Consider the following 10,368-nt stretch of genomic DNA (forward strand, 5'->3'; position numbering starts at 1 on the left):
AATTCTCCGTCACATCGAATCTTTAGTCGTATGCATAGAGTGTTAAATATAGACGAAAATAAAAACTAATTATACAGTTTGGTTGAAATTGATGAGACGAAACTTTTGATTCTAGTTAAACCATGATTGGACAATATTTGTCAAATACAAATGAAAGTGCTACGTTGTCGATTTTTCAAAAAATTTTAGAACTAAACAAGGCCTGAGACCCAAGTACTTCCGTTCACAGGTAGTACCACAGATTCATGGGACCAAAATACTTTATAAAAAAACTTTAAAAGTTCCCAATTTTTTAGGAAAAAAAGATGTTTACGTTTTCAAGTTTAAATAAATGTTCTATCAAATCAAGTTTTTTTTAATTTAACCACCTACAAGTTAAAATAAATGCTCTATGAAAGCATGTTTGGAGAATTTAATGAAACTAATTTGGTGCTCTAGATGTTGGTATTTTTTTTATATACATTTTGTAAAGGTACTTAAGATAAATGTAAAGTGAAGTATAATTTGGATCTGCTGGCGTACGCAAAACTAAAGGGTTTGGTTCAAGTAGTCTTGAGGAGCGAGGACTGAGCAAAGGTCCCTTCGAGACCCTAGAGCAGGGGCCTCTTGGAACTTGGATGTTTCGGTAATCCGAAGAAGGAAGCAAGGAAAATCATTATTTACTATTGAAGATTTACTTGGTGCTTTATTTGCCAATAGAAAGTCTTGAATCCTCTCTCTGTATTACTTGCGTTTTATTTGGCATTAGAAAGTTTTGAGTTCTTTCTCTGCTTCCATTTTAACTTCTATTTTTCTTTTTGTTTTTCGTCTATTTAAAATTAGAATCAGCGCGGGAGGTGACGCTGGTAGTTGTATTCCTCTATTTTGAATTGTAGAGCAATTTTTTTTTAATTTTTTTTTTGTTTTTTTTAGTTGCATAGTTTTTATCATGTATGTATCTACATAGTTTCCATTACGTATGTGACGCGATGCTCCTGCCAGCATGGTCGGCGTCCAAACACGTAGTTAAATCAGTCGCAAAGACCATAGCGGCCCAAATGGCTCAAAGGATGAACCTTGATGCATTATGACGGAATACAACGACAACGGTGGATAAGTAAAGTTATATGAATCGTGATTAGATAGAGGACTCAGGACGAGGCCAGCCGGCACATCGCGTCACGTCCGTGGGCGGCGGAGGTGGAGCACGGCGGCTCCCTGATTGCATCTCCGAATAGTCTCCGGGTTTTCTTCTCACACAAATGGACCCGTCTTGCGAGGTGAGGACGAATGCAGTGGAGATGTTGACTTTTTCATTATTATGTGCGTATATGGACAATGAGTGGAACTTACCTTTCCTTTTCCTTTTATGTTATTGAGAATGAGAAGGTCCTGGTTGGATTATTTAGAACTACGTAATATTTTTTTAAAATCGAATATAAACCATATTTTTATTATCACTAACGGAAATACAATGTCTTTAGAAAGCGTTATAGAAAGATAGAAGGGACAAAACCCAGAAAAACCTTACGACTACAATAGCTACCATAGAGATAAAACTACCAAATCCTATCTCTCCAGCAACCTGGCTGAGAGACGCCAAAAGACATATCGGATTACAAAACATGAAATCAAGATAATTCCACTTCACACCACAACTGATTCTGACAGAAGATCTGGCTGTTGGTATCATTGTCTTTTATCGGCAGCTCACCCTCTTTGTTCCTCTTAGCAAGAAGAGAGGTAGCGATCTTGAGCATCGTGTTTACTCCATTCTCCAGGGCTTCCTTGTCCACTTCTTTGAAAAGACCTGCCCAATATTTCATTAAAGCACAAGCATGACAAATAATAGAACTACGTAATATAGTTTAGATGGATCACTTTTAGTTTAATAATATTGCTTGTATTGTATTATATTAACTAAAAGTGAACTAATAATAATGGATACCATTTAGTCAATATTAGTCCACCATTATATATCAACTAATGGAATAATAATGACAGTTAGGTTGAACTAAAAATTAGTTTACTTTTAGTTTAGTACATGTTTAGATATCTACTCCCTCCGTCTTGTGAAATAGTGCATTCTAGTATTTAAAGTTTGTCACCAAATATAAAGTATTCTAGAAGATAGAAACTAATTTTGCATCAAAATTTTATATTTATAAATCAATCACCATTAATCTGGTTGATGGTAACGTCTTATTAGGAAATAAAGTGAGAATTTGTCCTAGAAATTCTAAAATGCACACGACAGAAGAGGGTCTGGTCCTAAGTTTATTATCGTAAGGGCAAGTATATTGGTGTCGTCTTAACGGTCTCATGTAGTGCCATGCAATTTTAAAACGACTTAATAGATGATATATACAATAAATTATCTTTTAAGTTGTCTTATAGTAACTCACAATTCCTTAATTTAATTTATGCACAACTTGTACGACAACAACAATATCTCACAACAACAATTCATACAATGGTATATTCGTGGTCCTATAGTTTTTTTAGCTTATGAGACGTTTCGCGAAGCAACAATTTCTTTCTCTCTTCTCTAATTTTTTCCTTCACATCAACAAAGGCTTTGTTTAGTTCCATTTTTTTTTAAAATAGACATTGTAGCACTTTTGTTTGTATTTGATAAATAATATGTCCAATCATAGACTAACTAGACTCAAAAAATTCGTCTCACAAATTGCAAACAAACTGTGTAATTAGTTATTTTTAATCTATATTTAATGTTCAATATATGTGTCGTAAGATTCGATGTGATGAGGAATATGAAAACTTTGCAAAATTTCTCAGGTAAACAAGGCCAAAATTGCTCTGAGGCACTAGTCAAATTTACTAATTTAGCTACTCTCTAAAATAGATTTAATAAAAAAATATTAGAGTACTGCAACAGACTTTATAAAAGATGGCTAGTGAGGTAGACTATCTAAAAGTAGAAAGCGAATAAGGTAGAATAAAGAGCTACTAAATTTAGAGAGTTGTTTATAGAGTCTTGGAGATTTTTTAATAATAACTAAATTTATTTTTAAAAAATAATCTGACTAATCTCTTGGAGATCTCTTAGCCGACAATAGCTTGGCCACACGCGTAGCGTTGCCACACGGCCCACAACGAAAAAAATGTACTTCATCCGTCTCAAATTATAAGTCATTCCAAGAATCTTGAAGAGTCAAAGTTTTTTAAGTTTGACTAAATTTATATAGCAAAATAATAACATTTTGGTACTAACCAAGTATCATTAGATTATTTGTAAGTTAGATTTCATAGTGTACCTATTTTATAACATAAACCTTTATATTTCTCTCTATATTTTTGAAAAATTTGAAAATGTTTTGACTCTCTAAGATTTTTAGAATGATTTATAATTTGGAAGGGAGGGAGTACTGTTCCTCTCTACGTGGCTCATCGAGTGTTCAGCCATGCTATCCATTCGACACGTGGGAGGTGCAGGCGTAATTTACTGTAGGTACATCGGATAATATACACGTGTCACGATTGCCAGCCGATGAGCGTGCGATGTCTGCACAGTTGCCAGTTGAGCGAGCCTCTCATCATCGCAGTACCAACAGCTGCACGTGCAACGTTTTGAGGTGCCACGACAAGAATAAACAACCGTGCAAACGGAACTCGTTGGAGACAAAAAAAAAAAACAGCATCAATAGTTGTTCCGAGAACAATTTAAAATATCCCATACAACAAGACCATTATTACGGTAAATTCAACAGAAAAACTGGGATAGAGAATGCGAGGAGCAAATCATATAGTGGAAGGGGAAAAATATATATTAATTACCTTCGCGTAGAGTAACCTTGTACTTGCCCCTTTTCCTTTTGTAAAGCGTCGTTTGATCCAAACGAACTCCAACGCCATACTTTGTCCATTATTAATATCACGACTATATGTTGGAATCATATAGAACTACTTTAATACGAATCTAATGATACTAAATTTGTATGGCATCGGGGAAAAAAGTTATATGCATGGCACAACCTACAAGTTCTTGGATTAAAGTGCTAGCCAAAGATTAACAGGCTTGAATCTTAGATTGTGTGTGCCATAGAGAGAGTATTTTCGGCCATCCCAGTCCATAGACTATTCAAACCCTTATTATATGATCACTTAAAGCTGTTGTCTTTATAGAATTTAATTAGACTTGGACCCAACCGCATCTCAACTAAATCAAATAAATTCCAAGAAAGATACGCACAATAAAAAGATTAATCGTATATTAAAAATTGGCATATAGATTGACTCGTTATAAATGGATGACTTTTGTAGACACCTATATTGAGAAAGATGGAAAGTAAGCCACATGTGCACATTAAGGCGTGACGAATCACGATATACAGGCTGAAGCTCAAGCTAGCTAGCTCATGAGTTATATCATATATGAGTGGGACAATGCTAGCAAAAGGTTTTATAGCTTGAAATTATAACTAACGTTGTATTGAAGTAGGATACAATGTATTTTTATTGGACGCCTAGCTAGGCTTTAGACCAAACACATATCATGAGTTTATGTTTGCCATCCATAAAATTGATGGAGAACTGAATGAAGAAAAGAAGAGGACCAAGAGTAATGTAAAAAGAGGGGTACAAATGAGGGGTGATAGATAATGAGATGAGAAATAAATTATCTTGCTTAAATAGGGATGAAAACGGATCGGATACGAACAGATATTGCCGATATCATATTTGTTTTCATATTTTTGGTCGGTTTCGGATTCGAATACGGATAATGTCAATCATGTCGGATAAGATAGGATTAGATGTCGACATCATAAATATATGATTTAAGTATTCAGATACGGATACGGTATCGGATGTTGAATATTCGGACTCGGATACAGACAGATTTGAACCCATTTAAACGAATTCGGTCTCAGAATACGGTTGGAAAATATCCGTACCGTTTTCATCCCTATGCTTAAATATTGAGCATATCATATGCATAGTCGTGCTCACTGCCTCTCATGGTCAAAAGAAAACCAGTTTTAGGTACTTACGAGATCATCAATATATTACTTTAAAATGTAACCACGAATGAGAAAATGTATGCAAAGTATGAAATGACATAATAATATAACTTTCCGAAGCGTATTTAGGCCCCGCTTGGTACAGCAGATCCCTCTAACTTCTACTGCCATTTTTATTATAATGTTACCGTTTCTTGGAACTGAACTTTCCCGGGAAAGATAGAGAAATTTAGCTACAATAAACAATACGCTACATTAAAAAATAGCGGTGGGAGCTAGAGCTGCCATGATCTGTAGCAAAGAGAGTCATATATACCAACCAAAGCATTGCAATCAAACAACGCTCTCCTTTTTTGAGATTATAAAATCAAACCGCTCTTATACTGAAGTATTGCAGTGCTGTATACTGCCGTAATTTCCATGCGTGGCTGTTGATTAAACTGTGCTTCGCTGTCAGAATCTGATGCTTACAAGTCAGTAGTGAAATTTCGATATCCCTATTCTTTTTATCCCTACCAACCGTGGACTGTTTCTCCAACGGGTCAAGCGCGACAGGAGTACGCGGTCGCGTGTTCGGTCCCCGGCACTTCTTGCTTTCCAACTCCATTTCCGCTCGCTTCCCTCCCCTCCCCCCCCCCCCCCCCCCCCCCCCTGTTCTCATTTCCTCGAACTCCGAGCGGGCGGCTGCGATTCCCAGCGTCCGAGCACCACGCCTCCGGTCTCCTCCGCGGCGAAGGACCGGCCTTGGGCTGCTACGGCGCCGGATGAGCGAGCAAGGGGCAAGGCTGTTTCTTGGGCGAGCTGCCTGTCAGTGTAGCGGCGGAGTAGTAGAGGGGCGGGCCCCATGAGGTTCGGCTCCGGGAGGGTGGAGGACGAGATGGCGCTCACGAGGCAGAGGACTGTGAGGTGACCACAACGCAAGGATTACCGTGCTGTTTTGCTGTTTCTCAGAATGTTTTGGGGGGCTTGGGGAAGTGGTTGGTGGCCTGCCGGTGATCGGAAGCCTGGGTAAAGCCGCAATTTTGCAGCGAATTCTCTTGGTTTTGGAGGAGATGGGCGGAAGAACTCTTGGTTTGGGTCTCGTAAGTTGGTTCTTCTTCCCGTGCTCTTGGTCTCTCGGACTTGTTTGTAGCTCGTTAGTCGTAGTCCCTGTGTGAAGCTTGGAACTTAGTGTTTGATTTTAGTTCCTTGATTCGGATATAAAATTAGTTCGGTACTAAGACTATAGCGAGTTCCGTGATTTTGATAGCTAATTGGAGTTATAGTTTAGTTTCTGGTGAGTAGAAACAGATAGGGGATTAGCAGTATGTGGATGGATGGGATAACAAGATATACCATTTCTAGGTGTGCTGATGGTGACGAGCTGATTTAGCTGATAAGAGCAAACAATCACTGAAGTGTCCAATGTTGCTATTTTTGGTGTTACCTATATAGGGCAATCCTAATGCTATTTTTCATTCACAGATTCCATGATGAGAGGCCAAAGGCAACCATACCCATTCACCAGAAGCAGCATGGGCTGGCTGTTAGCAGGCTCGGTTTGGGAAGTTCAGGGAAAAACAAGGTCTTTGTGGCAGGAGATGACTTGTGGTACAACAAGATTATTGACCCGTCAAGTGACTTCATCTTGATATGGATATACGTCTTCCGTGTCTCATGCTTCATTGCTCTGTTCATGGACCCTCTGTATTTCTATGTGCCTGAAATCGATTACAAGCAAACCAATCATTGTGTCAGGAAGGATACACGCCTAGCCATCATCGTTACTGTATTCCGATCAATTGTCGACCTCTTTTATGTCATCCAGATGATAATTAAGTTCAGGACTGCATACCTTAATCCAAGCTCAAACTTAGGGGTCTTTGGTCGAGGAGATCTCATCACAGATCCTAAGGAAATCGCAAAGCAGTACTTGAGATCTGACTTTGCAGTTGATTTGGTGGCTTCTTTGCCTTTACCACAGGTAATTCAGTTCATTTTGGAACTGAATGCTGCAATCTGTTAAGTCGCATATATACTTCATTATTGACTTGTTCTTTTCATTCAAATGGGCGCTACTGAATTACCAAATATAACTTTCTTTTTAAGGTTTCACCCATTGTCTCATTAACTGTGTCCCCCTGGTACACCTGCTCTCTTGTGGGAAAGAAGTTATTAGGGAAAAAAATATGAAACATGCCTTCTCAATTTCTTACCCTTGAAAGATTATATGTTATAGTTGAGAGTTTGTGGATGGTGAAACCATCTGATATCTGATGTTCTGAGTTACAGCTGTAATCTGACTATCTAATATATACCTTTTCTTCTTTCTTGCAGATCATTGTTTGGTCTGTGATACCAGCTATCAAATATTCTTCGTCTGAGCATGGCAATGACATGCTGCTTCTGGTTGCCCTTTTCCAGTATATCCTAAGATTATACCTCATCTTTTCCTTGAATGATAAAATAGTCAAAATTACTGGAGTTTTTGCAAAGACTGCTTGGCAAGGAGCTGCATACAATCTGCTGTTATACATGATTGCTAGCCATGTATGATGTTTATATGAGTAACACTTGAATGTTTTGCCATTTCATATTTTTTGGAATTTGTCATATTACTTTTAGACTGCTACCATTTTTTTTTCTGTCTTGCTATCCTACTGTGGAATATCTAACCATGCAGTTCTCTTCTTTCAGGTTTTAGGAGCGCTGTGGTACCTTCTATCTGTTGATCGCCAGGTCGCATGCTGGAAAAGTTTTTGCAATGAAACTGATTGCCACACTCGGTATCTGTATTGTGATGTAAAACCAGATTCAAGTTGGAATGGGACCGTAGTCTTTTCTAGTTGTGATGCTAAGAACACTACCAAATTTGACTTTGGTATGTTCGAGCCATTGTTATCAAACAAAACTCCTAATGAGAGCTTCCTGAAGAAGTATATCTATTGCCTTTGGTGGGGCTTGCAGAATCTAAGGTATGACTTGCTGAACACACGTTCTTTTATGACTGTTAATCGTGTCTCAAATAAAAAAGGTACCACTGTAATTTACAACTTGTGGAAGTACAATATTAGTATTCTCAGTTATTAAAAGAGAAACTCAGAGATAATAAAAGCAGATCAATGTTATGCATGGAAAGCACGCACAAAGATATAACAGGAGCAATTAACCTAATAATCTGTATGATGATCATATTATGTTTCTAACATGCTATTTCGGTACCCATTTTTTTTTCTACAGTTGCTATGGCCAGACATTGAGTGTGAGCACCTTTATTGGTGAGACACTGTATGCTATACTCTTGGCAGTGGTTGGTCTAGTCTTGTTTGCGCATCTGATTGGAAAAGTTCAGGTACTTTCATCTATGCTATGTGCAATGAGGAATAGAATCCTGAGATTTTGCTCTTGATTTGTTCAAACTTCCCCGTTCATATCCCACTTGGTAGTGTATGTGTGTTTTTACTAATGTGTGGTAGTACATACTGATTCTTAGTCTGTAAATATTCTAGCTTTTCTTAAGTTGGTAGGTTGAAATCTTACCAGTTAACGTTACCAAACAATCTCCCCAGTCCCATCATGTTCATGCATTAAGTTAGTTTTGTTTTCGCTGTGTAATGTCAGTGGTTCTTTGACAAGGAACATTGTTCTTATCAAATTATATTTTCTGCTAGACCTACCTGCAATCAATCACCGCTAGGGTTGAGGAGTGGAGGCTAAAACAGAGAGATACTGAGGAGTGGATGAGACATAGGCAACTGCCCCATGACCTACGGGAAAGAGTGAGAAGATTTGTTCATTACAAGTGGCTCGCAACTCGAGGTGTGGACGAAGAATCTATATTGAATGCCCTACCTACAGATCTTTGCCGTGACATCAAGCGACACCTTTGCCTGGATCTCGTTCGTAGGGTAAATTAGCTTACTATCTTTGCTCTCTTGTATTTTGGTCAGCAGCACAGTTGATAGTGCTAGTTGAATGCTTATCCCTTTGTGAGGTGATGAATGGTACACCTGTAACGGTTACAGTCTAAGGGATAACCTGATCATGAGCATTACTTATTAATCTTGTATATTGCAATGCTGCAGGTCCCATTTTTCTCCCAGATGGACGATCAACTTCTAGACGCCATATGTGAGCGTCTTGTATCTTCCTTGAGCACAGAGGGCACATATATTGTCCGTGAAGGCGATCCAGTGACTGAGATGCTGTTCATCATTCGTGGTAAACTGGAAAGCTCCACCACAGATGGTGGACGGACAGGTTTCTTCAATTCAATCACCCTCAAACCTGGTGATTTCTGTGGCGAAGAGCTCCTCGGATGGGCTCTCGTTCCCAAGCCTACCGTCAACCTGCCATTATCCACACGGACAGTGAGGGCGATTGTCGAAGTTGAGGCATTTGCTCTCCAAGCTGATGATCTCAAGTTCGTCGCCAGCCAATTCAGGCGCCTCCACAGCAGGAAGCTGCAGCACACGTTCCGATACTACTCTCACCACTGGAGGACCTGGGCCGCGTGCTTCATCCAGCATGCTTGGCGCCGCCAGAAAAGGAGGAAGATGGCCAAGGACCTGAGTATGAGGGAGTCGTTCTCCTCCATGAGATCATTCGAAGGCGACAACTCCCCTGAACAGAATCAAGCACTTAGGAGAGGAGCCAGCATCATCAGAGAGCTACCTAAGTTCAGGAAACCATCGGAGCCGGATTTCTCAGCAGAGCATGATGACTGACTCAGGGAGAACTGTATAGCTGATGCATTATTTGTTATAAGGCAAGATTGCTGCTTCTGTTGCAAACAAACCCTGATAGCCACTGGTCCCCTGCAAACAAGCATTGGTTTCAGGCTGGCTGGTGACTGGTTGTGGATAATAGTGCTTGATATTGTGGGCTAACCTATTGTAGTGCATTTTCACGAGGTGTGCAACCACCGGTTGTTCATACTGTACATACATATGTAGTTGTGCTTGTGGCATTGTATTGTAGGGATAGGGATCTCACCTTAGATTAGATGATTGCTTGTATCGGCTGGCCGAGCAGATTTTACTTCCCCGGCCAGGGCTCTACCATTCTTATTTCTTCCAAGTGTGTAAATTGCAGCAGGATGTACTGTTACCTGTTTCTCTTACATCGGTTTGGTTATTGATTCTGTGAAATTTGTGGTCTGATTACCAAGACTTTGATCATTTTACAGCTGTGCCTGCTCTCCTCTCAGTGTCACAAATGCGGCTGGACTTGCAACAGCCGTTTTTTTTGTTGCGTTTTTTTTAACGAAGAGGTCCAGAAGTTCCATCCCGGAGCTTCTTTGGCAAACATCGCATCACCCTTGATGAACTTCTGACTGTACCTTGTGACAATGCTTAACCCGAAAAGAACATTTTTCACGATATTTGAATGAAGAACATCTGAATTAGCAAATGTCCTAAAGATCGTC

General features: G+C 39.3%; 1 protein-coding gene across 2 annotated transcripts; it reads left to right on the top strand.

Moving 5' to 3' along the window:
* On the top strand, positions 5,598-10,120 carry LOC8077285 (cyclic nucleotide-gated ion channel 17). Of its 2 annotated transcripts, none has more exons than XM_002436576.2 (7): positions 5,598-5,867; positions 6,426-6,924; positions 7,278-7,490; positions 7,638-7,915; positions 8,181-8,292; positions 8,612-8,848; positions 9,026-10,120. In XM_002436576.2, the coding sequence occupies exons 1-7, from the start codon at positions 5,806-5,808 to the stop codon at positions 9,665-9,667; spliced, it is 2,043 nt and encodes a 680-aa protein (XP_002436621.1). In that variant the 5' UTR covers positions 5,598-5,805; the 3' UTR covers positions 9,668-10,120. The 2 variants fall into 2 exon arrangements, with proteins under 2 accessions (XP_002436621.1, XP_021304358.1); XM_021448683.1 differs by lacking the exon at positions 5,598-5,867 and adding an exon at positions 5,874-6,043.

The sequence above is a fragment of the Sorghum bicolor genome, chromosome 10 (genome assembly GCF_000003195.3).
Source record: "Sorghum bicolor cultivar BTx623 chromosome 10, Sorghum_bicolor_NCBIv3, whole genome shotgun sequence".
NCBI lineage: Eukaryota > Viridiplantae > Streptophyta > Magnoliopsida > Poales > Poaceae > Sorghum > Sorghum bicolor.